This window comes from Solenopsis invicta, chromosome 16 (genome assembly GCF_016802725.1).
Source record: "Solenopsis invicta isolate M01_SB chromosome 16, UNIL_Sinv_3.0, whole genome shotgun sequence".
NCBI classification, from domain to species: domain Eukaryota; kingdom Metazoa; phylum Arthropoda; class Insecta; order Hymenoptera; family Formicidae; genus Solenopsis; species Solenopsis invicta.
The window spans coordinates 9,037,196-9,064,297 of NC_052679.1; the positions used below are offsets into that span (position 1 = coordinate 9,037,196).

Below are 27,102 nucleotides of genomic sequence, written 5' to 3' on the forward strand. Positions count from 1 at the left end.
AAAACGCGAGAATAAGAGGACCTATGTCAGTTACAGCGGTTCTTGGTGTCGAACAATATTTTTAATTTTTACAATTTCCAATTTAAACTGTGCGTCGCATATACGTCGTACTTGAAACAGTCATGAAGCAGGAATAGTAGAGCAGAAAAGGATATTATATATTATATGTGGTTCCTGTGGACATTATGGCTTCCCCATTACCTCTGTTATTAGGTGACGAGTTCAAATACTTGTTTGGAATTATATAATAGTAGTCTGCCGTTTTTAATGGCGCTAATATGCTAACACAATAACTAACATATACACAATAACTAATAATTGTTATAAGGCATTTTTACTTTTGAACACTTTTAAGCGTTTTCAAGGGTCACTTTAACACTTAATTTCACATACTTTCTCATTGTTTTTAAAGTTAAGCATATTATCACACGAATGTATACTCGAGTGTTTTTTTTTGTCATTTAACTTTTTGTTCAGTTGTACATACACATTTCGAGTTATGCAGAGTTAAATAATAACATAGAATTTTGTTAATATGGTTTTTTAAACGAAATTTTTATATCCAAATATTTCTTCGATTATTATTCTAAAGGGTGATGTTTAGAAACATTAGAGATATCATTTTAGATTTGTTATTTAAAGTTAAACAGAGATAAAATAATATTACTCAGGATATCTCTAATGTCTTTAAACGCGGGAAAATTTGAAATCAGGAATATTCTAAACGATGGAAAATTAAAAATATACAATTTACAAAAATATACAAAATACTGTGTTTTTTTAACTAATCCGATTTTTAGACAATTATTTGTAGGCTAGCCATATTATCATCACTTTTTTCTTCCACCTAATATGCATTGCGTCACATTTTTATAAATCACGTCGTAAGTATTATAATAAATAATATTCAACTACAATGCTACACGCGCCTATACCCCGACTAAAAAAACTTCATTGGTAAGGGAATATAGCGCCGCAATAGTTAATGGGACAACTTTTTAATTGCTATTTAAATATTTAAGTCGGTGTGAAAAATTCACAGTGCACGATTGACCTCACCTTGGCTGATGAAAATGTTAAAATTCGAATAATAATTTTCAAAAACATTTTTTATTTTTTATAATATCTTATTTTATCAATATATTTGCGCAATATTTAGTTTTTAACTTTTTATTAATAAAAATATCTGATTTTTATGTTATTATAGAAATGTTGCATCATATGTATATGAAGATGTAATTTTTACTTTTCAACACTAAATTTGTATTAAAATTCGTTAAACTCACAGAACTGAAGCTATAATTATTGAAAATCCCATATTATTTGCTAATTTTATATCATAAAAGTAAGCATTATTTATACTGCAAAATTAATATTAAATTATAAATTCAACTCAATGGAATAATATTTTTTATAAAAATATGATTCTTTAATTTTAATTTTTATCGATTTTATCGAATCAATTCTCTATGATGATTTTAAAGAAAGTTATAATTTTTCAAAAATTATCGTGAATTTGCTTTGTTCACATGTTTGCCAAAATTACATAGTTTTACCAATTGTTATTGTCATTTAACTTTTTAATCGTATATTAGAAGGTTGAAATTAATTGTAAAATTATGATTGAAAATTATCACATTACGGTATATTCTTTAATAGAAGCGTAAAACGCTAGTTATCCCTCGATGGCTAGTGAGGAACAAAAAATTACGATGGTTAGTAAGTGTTAATTATTAAATTAATAAAAAATTGAACTTAATAAAATTATTTTACAAATTTAATATTTTTATAATACATTTATTAATATTTATTTAATTATTAATTAAACATTTTTTTATTAATACACAGTGTTTCAGATCATTTATACAACTCTTTTAAAATGAAAGAAATTGATTTTTATAAAAAATCTTTTAAAAAATTTGATGATAGTTAAATCAGGTGTAACGCTCTATCAAATAGTGATTTTTCCAACTTCCAGTTTCCATAAAAAATGGACGTTAAATTTTTTAAATGTACTTTTTATTACAGAATCAGACTACACGCAAAAAAAGAAATTTTTGTCTCAAAATTTTTTCTGGAAATACCTTCATTAGTCTTAAATTGATTTTAAAAGTAAATATGAAGAAAAAATATACTCGAATAAAATTAATGAAGATATTTTTAGAAAAAATGTTGAGACAAAAATGCGACAAAAATTTATTTTTTATATGTGTAATCCGAATCAACAATTAGTTAATTAAAAAGTACTATAATATCTTTATTATAAAAGGGATGTATATACCAATGATTCGAGGACACTCTATATAACGATATTTGACTACATCTGATAAAATAAAAATTTCCATTTTTATAAAATAAAAAGAAAAAAGTAATATTTATATTTAATATTTTTGTATTTTTGAAAATAATTATTTCATAACAACTTTTCGTCACAACAGGAACACTAGACAAAACAGGCGTGCGCTACGCCAACACCACTTATAGACAAGGCATCTCCACTGAAATCGTGACGTCACTAGTAGGCCATTTCTAGCTATTTTCTAGCTATTTGCCAAGTTCACGCAGCGCCGTAACAACATTGGTATTGAAAATTTGTAGAGTTAACTTGACATTTTGTCGTTATACTTGATACTTGAAAATAGCTAGAAATGGCCTACTAGTGATGACATCACGATTTCAATAGAGAGGCCTTGTCTATGGTGTTGGCTACGCGCACGTTACAAAATTTTTAATATAATTTTTCATATGAATCATTATAAACTCCTCAATACACATAGTCAAAATATGCGATCTCCGTAATAACAGTCGCTCACGAAGTAAGCGCTGAATGAAAACCAATCAGCATCAAGGAAAAGCGACAACAATAAACATCAAGAAATCGAGTATCAATGCAATTGCACTTTTCCGATAGGAATCGACCGATTTTAATCAATCATTTTCATATAAAGTAAGAAATATGTAGTCACTACAAATATGTAATCACTACAAAAAATTGTAGTGATAGTATAATATTTGATATTTTAAATCGAAAAACTGATTGCAACATCGTGACTCACGGAATTAATATTTTTTTTTATATTTTCTTCATAGTTTAAAACATAAAATTGCTGTACAGTGTAAACCGCGGTACACCTTTTTGTGATAATATATAAACCGAGGGGAAATTCACAGCCGGCATTGGTGTACAAAATTTCGGCAGTGGACTGCCGAAAAAAGTAGGCAGTGACCTATAATATTGACGGCATTGTCGTCAGTGGTTGGGGAGTGGTGAGCTCACTTCAGAGTCGGTTTTTCGATCATGGAGTTGAGCACAAAAATTTTGAATACTTCGGGAAAGCTTTAGAATTCTTGTGCAGGCATTGGCGTATGATAATGGGCACGCGGTAGTGTTCATAATTGCATGGCATTGCCTTAATTTTAATATAGGATTGACGGCATTGTAGGCATTGACTAACAATAAGCATTGTCGGCAGTGTACAAAAATGTCGGCAGTGTTTTACAGCAATGCCAAAAATCGGCATTGGTGTACAAAATTTTGGGTTGTGAATTCCCCCTCGATATAAACTAAAAATTATAATGTTGGCAGATGTTTCATGAATTTTTTCATATTTTCTTTAACATTTTAAAGTAGGAAAAATATCATTGGACACAGCAGATTCATATATACACTAATAAAACATCAAATAAATGTATGAAGTGGAAGAGTTCAATTCTAGCCTTTTAATTTTATAATTTTTGTTGTTTAATATATAAAACATATATTTTATTACTCAGTTTATCAATTTATTTTATGGTTAATTTCTTTCCTAGGAAGCCGTGTCCGAATTCTGCTATTATTTCCTGTGTCAATTTTGGGGCTCAGACGCCTTTTTTGGATTATGCTGCAAAAACAATTATTACAAAGTACGAAACAGTATTATAACAATATAAAGTACTAAATCATCTGATAGAGGACACTTTCTAATTTGTATTTATGTTTTTAAAATTTTATCTTTAGCTTTTTTTCAAAAAAATATTCGAAGATAAAATGATATATCAATATTCATAGCTTTTCTCTTATATTTTTTGTAATTTTTCAATTATTGTGCAATATATTTTATTTTACAAATATAATAATTATACTGCGCGGATCATCAGTGACTTACACGGCGTGATGGACAAATCATGTAATAAAATTGATCCGGCATGAAACGTTAATAATCGTATTAGAATCAAATTGATTGCAAACTCCTGATCTTTACCACTTACGTATCTGATCCTCCTATATGAAATGTTATCAAAATTTGCCGTTTTTAATGAAGTCCCAGCGAGTTCCAGAGCGATACTGATTTTTCGATTCGTGAAAGGCCGCGATTAGTTTCGTCCTGCTGACCTGGATGGAGCGATCGAACAGCGAAGTGTCGCCCCTCTTTCGCCCCCCGCGGAGCAGGAAGTCACCTAATAGAAACGCAAATTGGACGAAACGTCCGGAAATTCGATTCGACGTGTCCTCTTTTCTCTATCTTTTTCTTTTTTAGATGTTAAACTGTAATCCAAGAACGAATGACGGAAGAATGAATTCCGGGAATAATAGACTGCTTTACTCGGCACTTCTCCATTAACACGGTCTCGTTTTGTCTCGCATCGAGCGGGATTTTAAAACGTTAACGAGTTTGCCGACGCGTGCCATTCAAGCGCTTACGCAAGGTCGGAAGCCGCAAATTCGATTATCAAGAGCGGTGTCAATCGTGTCTTCGTTATCTCACAACTTGATCGTTGCTGGCATTGTCAGTGTACAGGTGGCTCGTACATGTCGAAGCGCGTTGATCCTTAAGAGAAAGAGAGAGAAATTTCTTCTATGTCCGCAAGAATCCCAAAGGTAGGGGAGACTACTTTTCGCAATAACGTATTGCAGCGTATAAAGCCCATTTTACAATTGCATAAACGTAGTTGTAGGAATTATATGGCGTCTTTAAGTACAGTGGGTTTTAACCCAACCAGTTAGATGCTAAAATCATCCAATAAAAACTTAAAATAGAGCATGCGACGTTAATAATCCGCCATGAACCGGATTAGAACCAACTGCACTTGAAAATGCTAATAGAACGTTATACAACAAGGTTAATCTACAATAAGGTAAAGACCCGTCTTATGAACGATAGCGGCGTGGACACGTGACAGTCCTCTGAACATTTTGATTGGTTCGCTCTTACAACCCACACTGTTGTAAAATTGGAAGATGACGTTCAACCATATCCTACAACGTATTTTACAACTGTAACAGCGGCTTACAACTGCGTCTTACAACCACTTACGATCACGTTTACGTAATTGTAGAAGGGGCTTTAGAACGCGCTCCCATTTCTTTCCAACATGCGCGGACAAAAAAAGTCGTTCACTTTGTTACGCAACGATTGTGCCAAGTCTCACTTAGCGATTTATTCTATAAGTTGAACAATTTTCAAATTACATTATGTATCACTCGACGAAGCATCTTAAGCCCGTATTAGATTAAAGATTGAAATTGAGCTTGGATTGGAGTTCAACCAACCGGAAGAAAGAAAAATAATCTAAAGTTTAGTGAATTTTGTTTTAATTGGTCAAATTCCAATTCAATCTCATAGCGTATTTTACTGGCTGAATCGGTACGCACGCAGTGCGCACTAAATGCAGATATTTGGCACGAGCTCCAACCGACAGTGTCGGTTTTAGTACAAAACGCGCTGAGTGCGCCTTACAAGGAAAGCTCTCGAAGTGTCAGACTCGATTTTAATAAAACTTTACACACATTTAGGTAACATAATTAGATGATTTTAGAAAATATCAGTTGCGACGAATATACAGTTTCAAGGGGTGAAATCATCTCTTATGTATAGCGGTTTTCAGCTTTTTCCGTTATATCTCGAAAACTATTCGAGATATCAAAAAATGTTTTATACAAAAGATTTACAATAAAATTTTCTCTATTTATTCACGTTAATAACATTTTTTTAATTATTTTTTTTTTAATTTTAAAAAATAGTTATTTTTTAAAAATGTTATTAACATAAATGAATAGAGGTAATTTTATTGTAAATCTGTTGTATAAAACATTTTTTTGATATTTAGAATAGTTTTCGAGATATAACAGAAAAAGCAGAAAACCGTTATATTCAAAAAGGATGATTTCACCCTGTATATTTGACGCGATTGATATTTTTTAAAATTATTTAATTCTGTTACCTAAATGTATGTAAAGTTTCATTAAAATCGGAGATTTTTGAAACTTCAAGAGGTTTCCTTGTTATTGCCGTCCAATGAAAAAGTAAAATAATGATTAAATTATGATTAGGAGCTTTATTTTTAGTTATTGCTATCCCTAACAGCACAAGATATCATATGAATATTCTAGAATATTCTAAATATTGTACGAACATTCGCACAATATCGTGATATTGTGCGTATATTTGTAAAATATCACAATATTCGTTCGATATCTTGTGCTGTTAAGGAGTATTAGTAATAATAACCTTATATTTAAACTTAATATTTCTACCACCTGTAAAAACTTGACTATAAATTATAATAATTGCAAATATTAATATAGTACAATATTAAGATACGAATGGTAAAGTAAAATAAATTTACGTTTTTATAATAATTATAATTATGGTAAATATAAATATTTTTTAAACGTGCACTTATTATTTACATAGTAATAATAATTTGCATGGTTAAAACAACTATAAATATATAGGTATTATATTGGCAATAAGATCAAAAATATAAGTATAAATACAGGGTGTCCGGAAAATCGCTACGAATATTTCGGCACGTGATTTGGGACCTTAAAAGAAGGAATAAAAGCTATATAAACATAGGTCCGGAAATAAATCGTATCCGAGTTATAGCCATTTTGATGTTAAAAAAATCGTATTTTATAGTCCGCGTTTCTTCTTAAATTTTTTTATTAAATTTTTAATTTTTTTATTTTTATTTCTTATTTTTTTACTTTTCGAATTTTATTATTTTTTTATTTAATTAATCATTTTTATTTTTTAATTTTTTTTTAATTATTTAATATTTGTAATTACATTATTTTTTAACACATTATTTTTAAATCGAATTAAATAAGGTGTTCAAAATGACCACCTTCAGCACGAATGCAGGTCTTTATTCTCCTATCAAAGAAATTTCGAACTCTGTGAAAAACATTTGGATCCGTCCTTATTTCTTGGAATCCACGAGTGGCCATAACTCGGAAACGACTTATTTCCGGACCTATGTTTATATAGCTTTTTTTCTTTCTTTTGGAATACCAAATCACGTCCCGAAATATTTGTAGCAATTTTCCGGACACCCTGTATATAGTTGGCATCGAAAATGACTTTAAATTACAATTAAATTATGGTAATTGCAACTATTTTTTCTCTCAGTGTATGGACTTTATATTGGCCATCAATTCTTCAATATTTTCTTCAGTTAACAATTGTTGGGATTTTGCTATCGCTTGCGGTATTACGGCCGATAGAATATCGAAAAATGATTCATTTGCATATACATAGATGCGGGATATACAATTGCCACTGTTGTGTCTGCAGTGTTGGTTTAAAACGCTAGTGTTTAGAACATGAAGAAACATAATGACAAGCGAAAGATCTCTTGGTATAAGGAGAAGGAAACGAACAATTTGAAAGGTTTTGTGTCTTTCCTCTCCTTTATCTCTATCTCTTACGTATTCTGTCGCGGTCAGTCGCTCTTCGTTTCCTAATCAAATTCAAGGTCGGATGTTCGTTTAACTTGTCGCGCTGGATTGACTACGCCAATCTGACATGTTCACGGGTGCGGAAGTCTGCGAAATCGCGTGCGCCTTCAAGTTGAAGAAAACCGATCTCGAAAATTTCACCCTTTAATGCGCGACAATTTAATATGATAAAAACTATTTCACTTTTAACGGACGTGTCGGATGACTTAATTGAAGTCATACCGAGAAATGTTTCATATATAAAATATAAACAATAAATCTCGAATTTTATTAAATATATTTATAGGATTACGAAGACAATGAGATAATAAGAGACTGATTACACAGTAAAAAATAAAATGCCTAATTTGACACGTTTGTATGTCCCAAAAGGTCCACTCTAAACTTTAAGTCAAAAGTTAAGTTAAAATAACTTTTATAAAAACGATTTTTTTTCGGAGCAAATATCGAATTTGTTCTTTATAACTTTAAAGTACTCCTTAAATTGTACAACTGTTGTTTAAAAAATGTTTTTTCTATCTTTTATACTTTCGACGATATTCGCCCCGAAAAAGAAATACCGTTTTTTTTTTTTTTTTTAAAGGGATGTTTCACCTAAACATGAGATTCCGCACGTGTGAAAAAATACGTGTTTCTTAGATTTTTTTGTTTAACAACATATTTCAAGAAGAATCAAATTAGCTTTGAACAGTTGTGACATGTCCATTGTAAGAGATGATAATAGGGAGGAAGCGAATAAATAATGTAAAACAAGGAAAGAAAATTAGATTAAATAATCAACTATTAATAAGCTAATAAAAGTAACCGCTGTTGGTACGTAGAATTAACAATTTTATTAATTTAAAAACGGACGTTTTGACTCAGCTTTGAGTTATCTTCGGCTACAATTTCTTTTCTCTTAAGTCGAAACGTCCGTTTTTAAATTAATATAATTGTTAATTTTATGCACCAACAACCGCGGTTACTCTTATTAGTCTTATTAATAGTTGATTACTTGACAATTTGAGAGTATTACACTTCGGGGTCTATTATTGTAATTAAAAATTACATTAAAAGTAATAAGGAGGTAAGGATAAAATATTTAGATGTAAAGGATGTTAGAGAGGAGAGGAGAAATTGAAAGATATAAGCACAATGATGTTATATCAGTTGTTAAATTTTAATTAATTAATAGAGGAGAAAAGGGTAATATGGCATCCATTTTCATTTTATTGAATAACTTTGTTTATAATCAATGTTTTATATTAAACCTGGAACGATTATATTCGTCAAAGTGTTGTTTAACAAATTTTAGACTTAAAGTAATAAAATATTTATTACTTAGGACGTGATTTATAAAAATGTGATGCACTGCATAATCGGTGGAAGAAAAAAAGTGGTGGTAATATGACTACCCCAAAAATAACTTTTTAGAAATCAAATTAGTTTAAAGAAACACAGTTTTTTTACAAAATTATATATCTTTAATTTTCCATCATTCAGAATTTTCCTAATTTAAAATTTCTCTGCTTTTAAAGACTTTAGAGATATCATAAAAAATATTATTTTATCTTTGTTTAACTTTAAACAACAAATATAAAATAATATCTCTAATGTTCCTGAACATCACCCTTTAGAATAATAATCGATTTATTGAAGGAACATTTTGATATAAAAATTTCGTTTAAGAAAACTATATTAACAAAATTCATGTTATTGTTTTAACTTGGTATAATTCGAAATGTATACGGTCGAATAAAAAGTTAAATAACCAAAAAACACTCGAATGTATGTATTTTTGTGATAATACACTCAACCCTAGTAGCACAAAATATTGGTCCAATATTGGGAAATAATGTAAACCCAATATTCTATATTGGGTGTGAATTGATTTTCAATATTGGTCCAATATTGCAAAGTATGATATCGACCCTTATTTAACCAATATTGGAATTGCAATATTGGTTCAATATTGACAAAAAATATAAATACAGTATTATATATTGGTTGTGCATTGGATTTTCAACATTGGTCCAATATTAAAAGGTTGACACTTTGTCTTATTTAACCAACATTGGAGTTGCAATATTAGTCGAATTTTTTTTCGGAACCAAGCGGTCACCCATCCAAGTTGCTGTGAACGTTGCTTGATCTGTGTGATCGCTGCGAACTGATCCCTCGTGATGACCTGTGAACACTTAGTGTTGATACGTGTATATAACTGGTAGATCAGGTCAATATATGTTATCGAAAAAATGGAATATGTATAATTAAAGCACATTATTTATATAAACAAATATAAAATTATAGGTTTTTTTACTAATTTTACAAATGCGGAATAGTATCTAAAATAACTTTTCTGTTATTTGTTTGAGTAAGAATGCAATTAGAAAATGTATGTCAATATAATACAATAATTAAATTAAATATAAAAAAATTTTTATAAAAAAATATTTTTAAACAATTGAAAAAAATTGTTTGCTTATTTGGATGTAGATCGAAGTTTCTTCATTTATGGATCTGTTTCGTCTATCGATAATATTTACAATACAATTATTGACTCGTAACATTGGCAGCACATTACCGTTTCTTTAAGAAACAATATTCGCTTTTGATTGGCAAATCTTGGGCAATGCACTTCCAATGTAGGTGCAATATTGTATATTAATTGGCGAGTAATATTACAAGTACATGTGCAATTAATTCTATGAGCAATATTGACTCTTTATTGGAAAACATTGGTCAATGTATTCCCAACATAACCAATGTTTCGCCAATGTTAACCAATGTAAAGCCAATGTACGGTGCTACTAAGGAAGTTTAAGAATAATGAGAAAGTGTATGTAATTAAAGGTTAAAAGTATATCTTGAAAAAGTTTAGAAGTGCTCAAAAGTAAAAATGCCTTATAACAATTGTTAGCTATTGTGTATTGGCATATTAGTGTTATTAAAAAGCGGCGGGATACTAAACGAATAATTCTATAAGCAATAATTGTTGGAATTTGTTACCTAATAACGGAGATAATTGGGGTAGCCATAATACCCTTTTCTCTTTTAGGAATAAAGGATGGATGAATATGTATGAATAAGTCAGGGGAAAATTGCTAAAAGTGTATTAATTGCTTAAATCATGTCTCCTCAATATTTTACACTGATTGTGAAGGGAAATTGATATGATAACCATAACTTAACTATATATAACACAGTGGTACAAAAAAGAACCCGGAACGAAACTAGCCGTTTTCTGTTGCTGTTTTTTGGCTGCTGGATACGAATTTGCTGTCCAAGTTGCTCCATCACGTCATAATTTTAAGAAATTTGCAATTGAAGTTGCATAAAGAGTTACTTTTACGTATTTTGTCATATTGTAACTACGAAATGTGACGTGTTGGAGAACTGCAATCAAAATTAAGTATGTAGTTAGGACTTTCAACCTTCAAAAAGAATTTTTGGTATCGCCTATAGTTAATAAAATATTCATGATTAAAGGTAATGAATTGTGACAATTGCGAATTTGATCATTGACAATTTACCAACTGGCTTTCAATTAAATTTATTTCAACGTGATTTAATTTTTATTTTTTATTTTGAATTTGTCAATTTAGATATCGGATTCGCATTCAACGTGAAAGACTTCTATACATAAATTTTTGCAATAATTTGGAGATTGTTTAGTTTTTACATTTGCCATATTGAATCCGTTATTTTGACATTAGATTTGCATTCAACAATCTAAAAACCTTAAGTTGTTGAAGTTGTCTGAGTATCGAAAGTATTAAATTGTTTGTCAATTTACTAAAATTACTTATTGCGACATCATGCAATAACTGTATTTTGATGAAAGTATATGCATTTCTCGCATAATGCGTGCGATGCATTGCTTATCCTTGTTCAACTAATGTTAAACAAGGATGCATTATGTATCATGCATAAAACGAAACGCATCTTAAATCTGACGAAAATGCGGCACGTAGTTCGCATAAGCCGAAGAGTGTAAAAATTATTATTCAATACTAAGATTTGCTGTGACCGATAGGCCGACTTATATTTATGCTTGACATTTTTATCGATACGAATTTTAAACTTATTGTTTTTTTTATTTTTAGCTTTTGTTTAAAAAATATTACCTGAGAACGAAGTGCTGTGCTAGTATCGTAGATTTTCCTCTAATAAAATATTGGTTAATGATTTCTTATTTTGTCATTTATTTTAATTTATAAATTTGATACTTTGAAAGACGATACGATTTAGGAGATACAGGATTTAGGCAACCGGTTGTCTTTATAGCATGCTACAAAAAAGCTTGTAAATGAATAATTAATTCTGAATAATGAATAATTAATTTGTTATTGATGAAATGTTGAAAACATCGCAATAATAAATACTTACACCTGAATCATCAAGCACACAATTTTCAATAATTTTCACAATGTTTATTTGTATACAAATCAGTATATCAAATAGGAAATATATTAAAAACGACTTATAAGTGGTACGCATTCAACAACTCTTCCCTAAACAATGTAAATCAAGTCCTTTCTTGGTTTGCAAGCTGAAATAAATTCTATATTCTAATATTTACATTCATAGCCAATCAACGAACAAGCTATTGCGTCCATGCCTCTGTAAAAATTAGAACAAAAAACATTTAAGTGCCAAACATTGCGAAAATATCAGGAAAACATGAGAAACAAATAATTATGTAAAAATATTTATGAAGGACATTCGAGCGTCTAAAACGTTTTCTCTAAAACGTTAAAAATCATAATTAAAAACAAGTTTAAAGACGAGACGTAATATTGGTAAAAACATACAAGAATGTGTATTTCTCTTTCTTTACTTTTCTAGATTTAATTGCCAGTATTTAATCGCGTGCTGTAATTGCATAATTGATCGACAAGGAACGATTATCGGCAGGAAACGATACCTTTCTTGTTCATTAAATAATAAACTCTCTATCGATTTTGCCTGCCGGCATTTGGGAGGAAAGGTCATTGCTGGTGTGACTGGGGAGGCTGCGGTTCAGGTTCAAGGTCGGTTGGAGTAGGAAGCGAGAAGCGCACGTCTCTCGAGCGGGAAAATAAAAAGCGGACATGGTTGATGATAGAAAAGCTAATGTTCTAACTCGTATCTAATTGCCTCTCACGCAACGCAACCGCGGTGTGTAGGTAATAATGCCAATGTCGATGAAACATTGGCATCGACGATCTATATCACGGACTCAGTAATTCCGATGGTCAGCGATGCATAGTAATCTCTTGTGTGGATAAGCGACTTTTTTTCTTTGTCACTCGAAATGCAAGAGAATAAATACAAGATAATTGCAAGTATAGGGTAAAGTTGCCGATATCGCACCGGATCTTAAATTGCACCACTTTGCGTATAAATTTAACCACAATACTTATACACTCTTTATGGGATTATTTGAGAACTGCATATACATTATCATCATCCCTTATTAAATTTAACATGTTAAGAACAGTAGAAATTTTGTCATTCATATTTATAGAAAAATAATAACTTTGCTGCTATTTTTGACACATTTTGCAGCTTGATTGTAAAAGAGTAAAATAAATAATCTAACTTTTGATAATTTGTAATGATAACAATATTATTATAATTAAATTACAAAGTTCAAATAACTTTGTGCTTTTATTTGTAAATTAATTAAATAAAGTTTTACAAAATGCTTTAGTTTCTTAAATCGCACTATTGCTTTGATCGTCGTTATATGTATATAAAATCAAATATAATAATCATACAGAGCATACATTGTAACAATATTGCCATAATGTAACAATGTTATTACAATATTATTAAATAAAAAGTTATCGAAATGATAACATCGATGGAAATTATATTTAGTTTACGATATTTATTTCCAATTTTAATTAAGTTATGCTTATTTACCGCATTTTTGCCCGAGAAGAAAGAATCTAGCAGAAAAAGTGTTGCTTTACCCCAGGAAAAGTAATATTAACCTATGATGCGATTTAAGAAACCGGTTGCCTAAATTGCACTATGTAAAAGCTTCTTAAAAATCGTTATTTCAAAATTTATGACAATACTTAAAATTCTGGAAAAAGTAAATATGAAAGAAGAAATGTTGTACTTTATTTTGATGTAAAAAATTAAAAATATCCTTCATAATTGCTTAGTTTTAAGCTTTTACGACAAACGTGATGCGATTTCGGCAACTTTATCCTATTATGTAATAAAAAATTATACCTTACGCTTAGACATGTTAATAGAAAAAAAACCAGATTTTTTATCCCGCAAATAAGTTTTTTTTAATTAAAAAAAACTACATTGTTTTTTTTTGTTTTTTCAGATATGTAAAGGAAAGACAGAGAGGTGTGAGATAGAGAGGTGTAAGATAAAAATACCATGTTATCTTGTTGAATTCTAAGAGAAACAGTTAAAATTATTTTATTAGTCTATTGTAGGATGGTTACTGATCATTAGCGTTTACTTTGTTTTTATAAAAGCTGAATGTCAGTTTTGTAGAAGAGATTTTTACAGATATATACTCCTTATATAATTTTGAAAAGCATGTTAGATATTATTTTTTTAACTTTAATCTAGCTTAAAGGCTTTGAAAGCGGCTTTCAAATAGTATAATTGAATTTAATGACGTAATGTGAGTATGAATTCGACATACTTGTATAAAATTATATTATGTACAGAAGAGGATCGTGAGCCATTTGCATTTACTAACGTTATGACTGCTTTTACGATTTTACAACCTTATAACCTATGGATCTTGCATGATGCTTACTAGCAGCAAAGAAATTATTTTAAAAATATATTATTACTTAAAAAAAAATCTTTAAATAATTTCTTTTTAAGCATGCCTTTTATGACATTGGTTGTTATGCCACCTCCCCTGCTACCCTCTCACCAACGCATTTCTTTTTTCTTCTTTAATAAATTATAAGTTACGAAACAATGCTCCTTGAAGGCTAATAAAACTGAAGGCACAGTTATAAAGGCGCAGCACTAGTTAAAACTATTTTCTTTTATTAGATAAACAATCATGAACGTTTTAATAAATCTCTTTGGAGTCGTTCTCAGGTATTACAGAATTTTATAAAATTACTTCGTCCTTATCAATCGAATTAAGGTTGAGGCTAACGTTTTGCCAGATCCGAAGAGGCAGCTTTCGATTTAAAGATATTATTGGAGATGAAAAATTCTCTCCAGAAAGACTAATGAAATATAATGAAGCTTTGCATACAAATGTATAATGTTTCAAACTTCCGCAAGATATAATTATAAGATTATAAATTACGTTTGTTTTATATACCCGATGAACTTTTATCTGTGCAGTGATTGGTAGAACTTTATGACTAACAAACGCGCTCTGTAGCATTCTGAACTATGGTTCATGAGAATTATGTCGCGTTAATACTTACTGATTGTGAATTATTTAAAAAAAAAAAAACAAAATGGTATTCCAACACTAACAGACAAAAAACACTTTTTTCTTTGTTAATAAACAAATTTGCAATTAATCAATCATCTGTAAATCAATCTGTAAAGATACTTTACAATTTATTTGTGACTTGTGTCATTATGCCGTACTAATCAGAAAAATATTAAATTTGTATTCTTTCAACGGAAAAAACATGTTCTTTCTTATGTTCTTTTTAATATCAAAAAATTGTTTTATATTTTTACTTATACTAGTCTCAAATAATATTACTTGAAAAGAACGGTTTTAGTGAAGTATATCATAATTGGGTCAGCCACAGTTCTAAAAATGATCGGACACGCTCGAAAATGATATAAAAGTTTTGACATTTTATCGATTAGCTTGAATCCAAGATAATTGTTTAAAAGATGAAACGTAATTATTTTCGAATTTATGTCTATCAAAATTTTTAAATGCTTCAATAAAATTGTTGTTTCCGTACACTGAGAGAAAAGTATTTATCGATATAAACTTGGCGTCTAACTTAATAGAAAATAAAAATGATATATTAATAGTAAAAAAAATTTTTTTTTGCTCATCTCACTGGCCTTATTCATTAATTTGTTAAAAATAGTATAGTTTGTTTGTACTTGTTTGTACCACTTATTATCGTTTGTATCTCAAGGGATAAAATGGGATGGGGAGGGGGGGGGGGTTGAAAAATGACCAACTTTCAACTACAAGATTTTTAAATTTTGTTTATGTCATTCAAAAGAGAATTTTATGTTTTTGTTCTCATTTGTATCTCAAACTCAGGTAACACGTTGGTATTATAACATCAAAATGTTGACAAAGACGTTATTTTGACATTATAATTGACAAATAACCTGCCCAGTAAACAAAAATAAATTCAAATAAATTGAATATTGCAATTTAGTTTAATTTATTCTAATTTGCGTGTTAGTATTCGAGTATGTTTGGATTCGAATGAACTCAAATTGATTGAAATACAAAATAAAATTTATTATTGTGAATTCGGATGGATTCATGATGGACATATTATATTACTTTTGGATTCAAATGAATTGAAATACAAAATGAGCTATTCATCATGTCGAATTCATATTATTTTTTGGATTTAAATAAATTCGAAAAATCTGAAGCGTAAATTGGAAAATATCAAAATGAATTTATTTCTATCCATTTCTATCAATTTATTTTTATTTGCTGGGTGGCTCGTGAATGTAACTTTCAACCCTTGAAGGGCCACATTTAGCGCGTATGCTTGATTATGATTCTTGCATTCAAATCGTGCGATATAAGGATTATCCTGTCTTTGCCATCCTATCTTCTTCGTTTTTCCCTACTATTTTTGTTTTCTATAAAGTTGAGTGCCAAGTTCGCATCAATATATTTGCGATTATAATTGCGTAGTAAAATATATGGTTAGAATTTCTATTTTTATTGTAATTACTGCTATAATGTTAGCAACAATAACTTTTATAATTATTTATAGTTGTACCAATTATAAAAAAAATTTTACTATAAATTATTATGATTTTAAAATATCGATATAATAAAATATCAAGATATGGATGGCATAAGTAAAATAAATATTTTTATATAGTAAATACAATCATAATTATAGTAAATATAACTTTTAAACATTCGACTTACTATTTACGTAGTAATACTAACCAAATCTATAATTTGAATGATTATAACTATAAATACTCGTATATAGTTGGCATTATAAATGACTATGAATTATAATTAAATGGCAATTGCAATCATTTTTCTCTTTAAATGCTATGTTAGTCATCGTATCTCTTTCTTCTCTTTCTCGCGCGCTTCTACTAACAATGATCGATTGTACCTTTATGACCTAGGCCTAGACGAGGTCAACTCGGTCCGGCAATTCTCACCCTTGCATCGCTACCCAAATACCTACTATTCAGCTAAGCTTTCCCACCTACAGAAATCTCTCCTCCCCTTAACGCGTATTTTTTTTTCTTTTTTTTTGCTCCCCTTTTTTTTGCTCTGTTCTACTCGAGCTCTCGTATCCCAGATTTCACGGTCGATTGACACTTGTTGCGCTCGCTAGCCTTTGTCAATCATCCGTGCGCGATTCTTGTAATGCATTCGATTCCAAATGTACTGAGAGACAGTCATACTTTTTGTCTTTAAGAAGGATCATATTGCAACGAAGGATAATTCTTTTTTCTATCCCGGAAAATCAATAACCGATTACAGAGAATTGACTAGATGCAGCCAGCATATCAGCATTGATTTGTTCATTACAATTATCTAATCGATTCTCATTCTGTCGGTTAAATTGTAAATTAATAAAAATGTAAATAGCATTAGCAGAACATTGGAAAGGTTGTAAATTTATCGTTCTCTAGGGAATCTTTACATAAGGCATTCGTAGAAACCCTGGCAGTCTTTTTATATATTAAAGAATTAACTCGAATTTTTAGAAGCAGTACACTCAAAGATATGTTAGGAAATTAGTTTACGCGACGGAAAATTGAAAATTCTGAAATCTCGATGAATCGAACGAGTGAGAAGGTAGTAGGGGACGGGAAAAAGAGAAGAATGAAAGGATCTCTCTCTCTCTCTCTCTCTCTCTCTCTCTCGATTGAGCGTATGGGGTTGATATCGATCCATCCCTTCCACGCGTTTGCCGCGCGTTTCCCCACCAGCCTTCTCCTCCTTCTTTCTCTTCCCGGTTTGGCGGGCGCCACCCTCCGCCCTCAGTTCGGATTCCTCTAGCTCTCAGTGTCGACCGGCCGGGTTGCCACTTGCCACTCGGCCCGGGATGCCATGCCCGAGGCCACCGCCGGTTCCTCCGGGAAGTCGTTCCTGCAGCGGGCGCGCGGCAAAGTTCTCCGCTGGTTACGACGCTCCCTGCGGACGACACACCAGGTGAACACGCTGTCATCACGTCCATTAAAAAGCCGGTCATCTCGATTTCGCTTCACGCTTGTGCGATTCGCGCGATCGAATAAAACTATCCTTCCGCTATTTCCGTCCAGTTGTTCTCGAAGTATTTCTCTTGCGCTTTTTGTGATCGTTGTTCCGTGAAGTATAATATAAATAATTTGAGAGAAAATTCTGTGATGTCAGCTATGTGGTTTGCTGCTAAAGGTCAGCGTAGACAACGATATTTGTACGTTTCGTGAAGCGATTTAAATTTGTAAAATTCAAGTTTTGTAATAAAACACAAATAAAACACAAATAAACTCTTGAAATTGTCGAGACAAGGTAGGCAAGGGGTTGATGAGAGTGTTAGCGCGGTAAGCAGGACGCAGATAATTTTCAAATTAAATTTCCAATATGTTTATTTTAAATTCATATACATTTTGATTCTTTTTCGAACCTCAGCATATATACATTTATAATAAAAAAAATGTCTCTATGACGTCTTTCTTCGTCATGTCACATTGGAATAGGATATATAGATCCCGTGACAACAAAATATCGAACACCCTCGTCAAGGAGCATCAATACAATATTAATATACTATATGTGCAAAAGAGAAAACAATTAAGTTAAAATTGTTGAACATCGCAAATAAATTTAATAACCTGCACAATTCTGCACAATGATTAACGGTAAAATGAAATTTTTCTCGTAGTTGAAAACTGAAATTTTTGAAACCCTAGAATCGATGTTTTAGTAGAGTTTGCTAAAATTGAGGATTTCAAAATGTTCTTCAAATACTTTGTGAAAAAAGAGACATTTTAAATTTCACATTTCTGTAATGTTATTGCGAGTAAAATAACATTATTTTTAATGTATTACAACATAATGCCTTACAACGTAACCCTCAAGAGATGAAATCTCCAACATTATATTTTATTTTTATCCAGCAATCACTTATTATCTAAACATTATTATGGATTAAGTAAATGTTAAGAATTAAAAAATTGTACGCATGTGACGATATTTGCTGCAAAATTGTTCTTATATATTTTTACTTATCGTAAAGAAAGGTATTCTGTACCAACAAGAGACAGTGAAGAAAGAAAGTCTACTCGTAAAACTCTCCAACGTAATCTCGTCGAGATTAGAACACTGGCTGGCCGCGTAATGAAACAGTTATATTTTTTTTAGTTTAGCTTCGCCCCAAGTTCTCGGACGAACAATTCGTAGAGGAGATTTTGATGATTTACAATGTTCGTTTTGACGACCGTGCCAGGTGACGTGTGCCAGATTAATTTGATGTTGTTTCAAGATTTGCGACATAATGAAAAAATTTTCAACGTTTTCAACTTTTTCTTAATACTAAAACGACCAACGGTATACTTTTTGCGGCGTTTCGAAGTTCAAATTCGTATCAACAGCACCGACTAATTTCCTTCGCGGTAAATGGATAAGTTCTACGATTTTATCGGAAAAGAACATTTATTTCCGTGCGTCACAAATTCCATTGTGACACAAAGCAGGATTTTGGACAATGTGTTATGAAGCATGGGATCGATTCTCAATGGCTCTCTTCAATTGTGAATAAGCGTTGTGTGCTTGACTCGAACAGATACGTTAGCAGTATTATTTTTAAGCCTGTACGAGAATACGAAATTCGATGGAAATGAACTTCAAAGCCGATTTCCATTTTAAAACGAGATTGATAATAAAGTTACGTTGATGCATAATAATTGATTGCATAGAATGTTTTTTTAGAAATAGAAGAAGTGTATGAATAAACTACTTTTTCGAACTTCGATGCGACAATCGCGCATTTGAAATTATTAAATTGCAATCTTTTTAAGGGTTAACGCCACCCCTGAGGCGTTGAAAAAAATCGATTTTTCTTTTTTTGCTTAAATCATTAATTTATACTTATAAAAATATGATGTTATTAGTTCTAGAACGAAATTTGAACTGTATTATAGTGTTTGAGCTGATTACATGAATCGTTTCTATGCATCTACCGAGCAGCTGTAGGCGATTAGGAGCTTCTCCATGCTCCGTAGGTATATGGGCCTATTTAGGCATCGAGAAACCTTTGACTAACATAATATAGGTGTTATTACTTGTACTAAAATAGTAAATAGTTTTGGAAGCGGCGGTTTTTGTGTTTATGCGACGCCATTAGTTTTTCTGTGTTTATGCAACAAACTTGGCTGTTTGCTATTATAATGATGGCTATAACGGTCTAATGAAAATTATGCAAGTCTTAAACCTCATGGTGGGCACTACTTGTCATTATTATTGCCAAAAATCGGATGCGCAGCGCGTCGCACTTGCCAAGCGCAGTCTCACTCAAGAAGCAAAAGAGACTAGAATATCATTATTAGCAGCAAGAAAGGAATATAATGAGGCTGCTGAACTCGTGGAAGGGTAGCTTTATGGGGCAGGCTTCGTAGATTAGAGATAAATTAAATATTTTTAACTTTATACACAAAAAATTAGTTACCAAAACTTTAAACGCGTGTTTTTCTCAAAACACCGTTTTTCAAATTTGTGTGCAACGTTACTCTTACAATTTTCATCCTATTAACTTGAAATTTTAACACAATCTTTTTGTAACTATTCTACAGTGAAATACGTAGGCTTTTTGCGAAATGTTAAAAACTTTTTTTGCAATCAGTATTTTTTAAACAAATTTTTGGGTGAAAAACGCATTTTTTTCTATAAATAGCTGTCATTTTGACAAAAATTAATATTTTTAAAAATCCTTATGTACTTTATTAGTTTTAAATATGTAGATAATGTAGATTTTTGTCATTTAGTTCCAGCATAGACCATGTCGCAGAAAACTTGCACACAAAAATTTATCTTTAATAAACGATTTCATAAATGGGCCAATACGCCGCCATTTTGTGCATGAAAGAAAATTTTAAAATATTTTTTTACTCATCAACATATGTACAATAAAGCCCTATAAGTTTTTTTTATATAAGTTATCGGCCCTATATAAAGTTAGAGGCCCTAAAATGATACCTAAGTTTGGGAATTTATTGTGGGTAAATGAATAATCAATAAATGAATAATTATTACAATAAATTCCCAAATTTAGGTATCATTTTAGGGCCTCAGGAGTGGCGTTATCTCTTAAGTCAATTATAAATTTTAATATTGAATCTTTTTTGTAAATTCTTGAAATTTGTTCCTGAAATATCTCTTTGTGCATTTATATTGTTAACACGGTACACTGAGAAAAAATTGTTATTAAATTAAATTTATCAACATAATTAAATTTCTTCAGTTTAAATATTTATGTATTTTTGAGATAAATATATACAATCTTGAACTTCAGTTTAAGTATTTATTTATTTAGTTAAATACTTAAGTTAAGTATTTAAATTCAAGTATTTTATGTATTTAAGTTAAATATATACATAATATTGAAACGAAAAAATTTAATCAATTGAAAAATTTAACAAAGAATTTGTTTTTATAATTAAAATGAAAATATACTTATCATAATGGAGGATATCAAGTTAAAGGTGTTTTCGGCTAAAATGAAAGTTCTAAGATATACAAATTATACATATATTATATTAAAAGGCTATTTAAGTCGGGTTCGGAATCGAATGGTGTATCACTTATCTCGGGGAAACAATGAAATCATGGGAGCAATTGCTTCCGAAATTCTTAGATTTAGATCTAAAAAAGTGATTATGTAGACCACATGCAATAAATCCTACTCTCAGAATATATGACAGTAACACATTAGAGGTATTAAAAGTATTAAAAAATACAATGATGATTTTTTATGTTTTATTAGGATTATATTTTTCTTGACATTGTCAATGTGTACACCTCGGGACTTTTTAATTTTTACCAAAAGCTCTACTTAACATTCTCTTTTAGAAAAACTTATTATCATATATTAGAAAGAAGAATTTATACTCTTTCGAAGAATTCTTCGATAAAATTTTATCGAAGAAAATAGTAAACAAATCAAATTTTGGTTTTAATTTATCTAATACCCTTGATTGAAGTACTACATTACGAAGATTCAGAATTTATTTTAAATAAATTTTAATATCTATAATGAATTTATGATAGATTTGGATATATGAACTTATTTGAAATATATAATATTGACATATTTAAAAAATAGTGTGTATATATATATATATATATATATATATATATATACATATATATAGAGAGAAAGGGGGGGGGGAGAGGCAAGAGAACAGGATACCATTAATATCATTGTAGAATTTTACCTTTTTGTTTTTTGACAATAATTCAGTAAATATTAACGCGACACAATTCTAACCAACGCCAGTTTATTAGTCATACAGTTCTGTCAATCACCCTAAAGGTAGAAGTTCATTGGGTATATAAGACAAACGTAAATTTACAATTTACTGAAGAGGGAAAAAAAGATATGTGGAATATATAGCAGAGGACTCGTGGAATACTGACAACTAATGTCATTAAAGGCATTTTTATTTATAAAAAATATTAATTAATAATCTGTCATAGATTTTACACACAAATAAGAGTCACAAAACAAGGTTTTACAAATATTTCATAAAATATATATTTTTTTAAAAATTTGTTTTCTAAATAACTTTATTGACTTGAAAAGTTTTTTACATAAAACTTAAAACTTTTTAAAATAATTTCTTTGCTTTTAATAAATATTATACAATACGATGCAGAGATTGTAAAGTTGCAAGAGAGATGCACATGGTGGACGACCATATCCCACAACCACAACCTATATGTACATATAATGACTTTATTTGCCGAATTCATATATGCATTACGATGCATATTAAATTCAATAATATTATTTGAAATTCACATTCAAGGTCTTTAAGTTAGACTGAGGAGTTGATTTTGTAACATTAACATGTTGTTACACAGGTTTTTTTGTATCACATAATAGCTGTTTTAAAAATTAATATGTAAAATTAATAACATATATTTTTCAAAATTACGTAAAAAGTATACACCTGTAAAAATTTCTGCTACGTAAAAAACTGAAATTCGGCTTTTATAAAAACACAGCGGATACTAATGACCAGTATTACCAGTATCCTGCAATATCTAACTAAACAAACTGTAACGAAGTAATTTTAACGGGTGTTCTTAGAATTCAAAATAAATCCCAGTAAAAAATTTTTTATATAGAGGAGAAGAGGGTATATGGCATCCATTTTTATTTTATTAAATAACTTTGGTTATAAATAATATTTTCTGATGAATTGAAACTTGAACGATCACACTCGTCAGAGTGTTGTTTGACAGATTCTAGATTCAAAGTAATAAAATATTTATTATTTAGGACGTGATTTGTTGTACGTAAAAATCTAATGCACTGCATAATCGGTGAAAGAAGAAAAGTGGTTTTAATATGGCTATCAATAAAAATAATTTAAAAAAATTAATTTACTTTTAAAGAAACACCTTGTTACAAAATATATATTTTTAATTTTCTATTGTTCAGAATTTTCCTGATTTTGAATTTTCCTGCGTTCAGAAGCTTCAGAAATACCATTAGAAATTTTATTAAAAATATTTATCCCTTTTTAACCCTTAAACACGTAAGTAGGTCTGAGAGACCCCATATGAAGTTTTGAACGCTTGCTATGTGAAGACGGAATAAGATAGGAGGTTCAGACCAAGACGTAAAAAAAGTTTGAAATCTCCTCTTTCAATTGATATAGTTGATCAACTTTTTTGGTCAACAAGAATTCGAACAGCACGGCAGCAAAGTTTTGTTAGGGTCAATACGACCCATATAGTGTGTAAGTGAAACTTTTTTTGTGAGTATTTTACATAAAAAAAACTGGACAAAATACGTTCGAACAGGTCTATTTGCAGATGTCACTTGCATATACTCTGTCTAAAGTTGGAATACTATAAAATGTTGTAGAAAAAAAGAGTTTTTCCGAAATATATGAAACATATCAATTTTCAATTTTAGACACGATTTAATCAAAAATTCCTCATATTCGCCTTGTTACATAAGTACATTTTTTAATAGAAATGACAATAATATAATTTTTTTTTGAAAGTATGATTCTTTAGCTTTAAAACGCCGTATTTGAAAGTCCTTAAACGTTTGTGGTTGCAAAGATATGATTTTTTGAAGGAAAAGTGGATTTTTGACCAATTTTTCATTTTTGCTTTTATAACTTGGTTTTGCTTTTATAACTTCACAATAAATTATTTGTCGGCAATGCCGATTATGCAGTCACACTCCTGAGATTTTGAATTTTTGTTTAAAAAAAAAATTGTAGAAAAATATTGATTGTAATCAAAATTATAGCTTCTCAAAGTTGAAAAAGTCTCCCAGACCCAAAAATGTGTTTCCGTATTTTACAGGATCGGTGTGTTTAAGGGTTAACATTAAACAACAAGCGTAAAATAATCATAGACATAGGATCTATAGACCGAGCATTCGAGGAGTGGGGGTAAAGTTCTCGCGTAAAAAACTAGAAAGAGATAGCCTGCTTTGGACCACTATTCTGTCTTTGTCTAATGACGCGCGTGGGGTACAGTAAAGGTAACGAAACTCTCGGTAAGGTTAGGGAAAGAGAAAAGGGAAATGTAAGTGAATGTGAAAAAAGAATGAAGGAAAATTGAAAAGCATTGGAAAAAGTGCCAAAATATAGAATTATATATAATGTAAAATTGTGTATTAAAATTTAAACAATAAAGTATTGAATAAACATTTAAAACACCTGGCATAACAGTAATAAAAAAATTAACCCTGCTGATCTTTATATATATCTATATATATAATATATGTTATTGATTTTTAAATAAAATGAGTTTTGTGAATTTAGATTTTATTCGTCTAATTTTGTTATTCTTAGAAGCAGCATAATGATGTATACAAAGAGTGAAAAACTTTTCTAAGAGAATACGAATCAATTGATTTCTATGATCCATCAATGGAGCTTGATTAAAAATCATGTTCCTATTCAGTAAATAAATCATTTATTCTTAGTTTTATTAATGTTAAATTTATCAGTTTCTTTATTACGTTTGTAGACGTCAAAATAAAAAAATAAAAAATAAAAAAAAACAAGTGAAGATTCCCCACGCGCGTCATTAGACAAAGACAGAATAGTGGTCCAAAGCTTGCTATCTCTTTCTAGTTTTTCACGCCCCCACTCCTCGAATGCTCGGTCTATAGATCCTATGTCTATGAAAATAATGTCTTCAATGTTTCTAGACATTGCTCTTTAGAATGACAATCGATTTATCGAAGAAATATTTTGATATAAAAATTTCACTTAAAAAACCATATTAACAAAATTCCATGTTATTGTTTTAACTTTGTATAACTCGAAATTATACGGTCGAATAAAAAGTTAAATAACAAAAAAAAAACACTCAAGTGTATGTACCTTCGTGTAAGAATACACTCAAATTTAAAAATAATGAGGAAGTGTATGTAATTAAAGGTTAAAAGTGTATCTTGAAAAAGTTTAAAAGTGCTTAAAAGTAAAAATGCCTTATAACAATTGTCAGTCGTTATGTATTGGCATATTAGCATCACTAAGAAACGGCGGGCTACTAAACGAATAATTCCAGAAGCAATTGATAGAATACGTCACCTAATAACGGAAATAATAGGGGTAGCCATATTGTCGACAGTAGCCATAATATCCTCTTCTCCTCTAAGTCCATGTCTACATATAACTGTACATATACAGGGTGTTGAAAAATAAGAGTCACATATTTTGATAGCAGGTAGTATTGATCAAAACAAGAAAAGGTTTAATTAACATGGGTCCTAAGACTGATATCTTCAAAGATACAAGGTATTTTGTTATTTGAGCTCTTTTTCTTATTAGTCGTGTCATCTTGAGAATGTAATAGACAAAGAAGTAGGAGAGAGTGGGACATAAGGGGATATCTTTTTTCTAGGTGCCTTAAAAATTAAAAAAATAAACAAAAAGAGATAAAGAAACAATTTTTATGTTAATATGAAATTTAATCATTTATCTTCCATAAAAAAAACTAAAGTAAAGAAACTGAATGTATGATAACAAAATAAGTTTGTAGTATCAAGAATTGTGAACCAAACGTAAATATCAGGAGGGAGAAATGAAGTTAGAATGCGTGATTTGAAAGAGTGCGTGATTCTCTAAGCGTAGGATTGAAACATACGTGAGAGTGAATGGCAATTGTATAGAACACCTCCTCTAATGCTCAGTCAGCATTAAAATTTTTTCTAAACAAAGAGTTTTTATTCTGTTATCATACATTCAGTTTCTTTACTTCAGTTTTTTTATGGAAGATAAATGATTACATTTCATATTAAAATAACAATTGTTTCTTTATTTCTCTTTGTTTATTTTTTATTTTTTAAGGGATCTAGAAAAAAGATATCCCCATTGTACCCCACTCTCCTTTACTCTTTTGTTCATTACATTCTAAAGATGACACGATTAATAAAAAAATGACAAAGAGCTCAAAAAACAAAATAGCTTGTATCTTTGAAGATATTAGGACTCATGTTAATTAGACCTTTTCTTCTTGTTTTGATCAATACCTGCTATCAAAATATGTAACCCTCTTTTTTCAACACCCTGTATAGTTATATATAGTTATGTACTATTATATATCAATATGTCCATATATATTGAAATATACATATGTAATATAATATATAATTATGTATAATTATGCATGAATTTATATAGTCGTACATAGTTATGTATAATTATATATAATAACTACACGAAATTATGTGCAATCATTATATGTAAATATATATATTTATACATTGTTATATATATTTTAATACATATGGATATGTTTGATACATAATTATATATAAATATATATAATTATATATAACTATATATAGTTATATATGAAAAATTTTTTACCGAAAATATTCGAGATATGTGTGATACTCCCCCGAGACACAATTCTACATATATTCCACAATCACTATCCTTCTTCTATATTTATATTTTTCTGCGTTTTACACAGAAAAGTTGATTTTAAATAAATATTACTTTTTTCAAATAAATGTGATTAATAGTATATT

At 29.9% G+C, this 27,102-nt stretch overlaps 1 protein-coding gene across 6 annotated transcripts in view; it reads left to right on the forward strand.

Annotated features, from left to right (window-relative positions):
• The window catches only part of LOC105198542 (band 3 anion exchange protein), a 103,764-nt gene that overhangs the window by 42,335 nt on the left and 34,327 nt on the right, over positions 1–27,102 (forward strand). For 3 of the 6 annotated variants that reach the window (XM_026138962.2, XM_026138964.2, XM_026138965.2), the window contains exon 1: positions 17,867–18,044. The exons of the other annotated variants lie outside the window; for them this stretch is intronic. In XM_026138962.2, coding sequence (XP_025994747.1) covers positions 17,943–18,044 — 102 coding nt within the window. In that variant the 5' untranslated portion in view covers positions 17,867–17,942. Of the gene's footprint in view, positions 1–17,866; positions 18,045–27,102 lie in introns of those variants that run through there. 6 annotated transcript variants of the gene reach the window in all.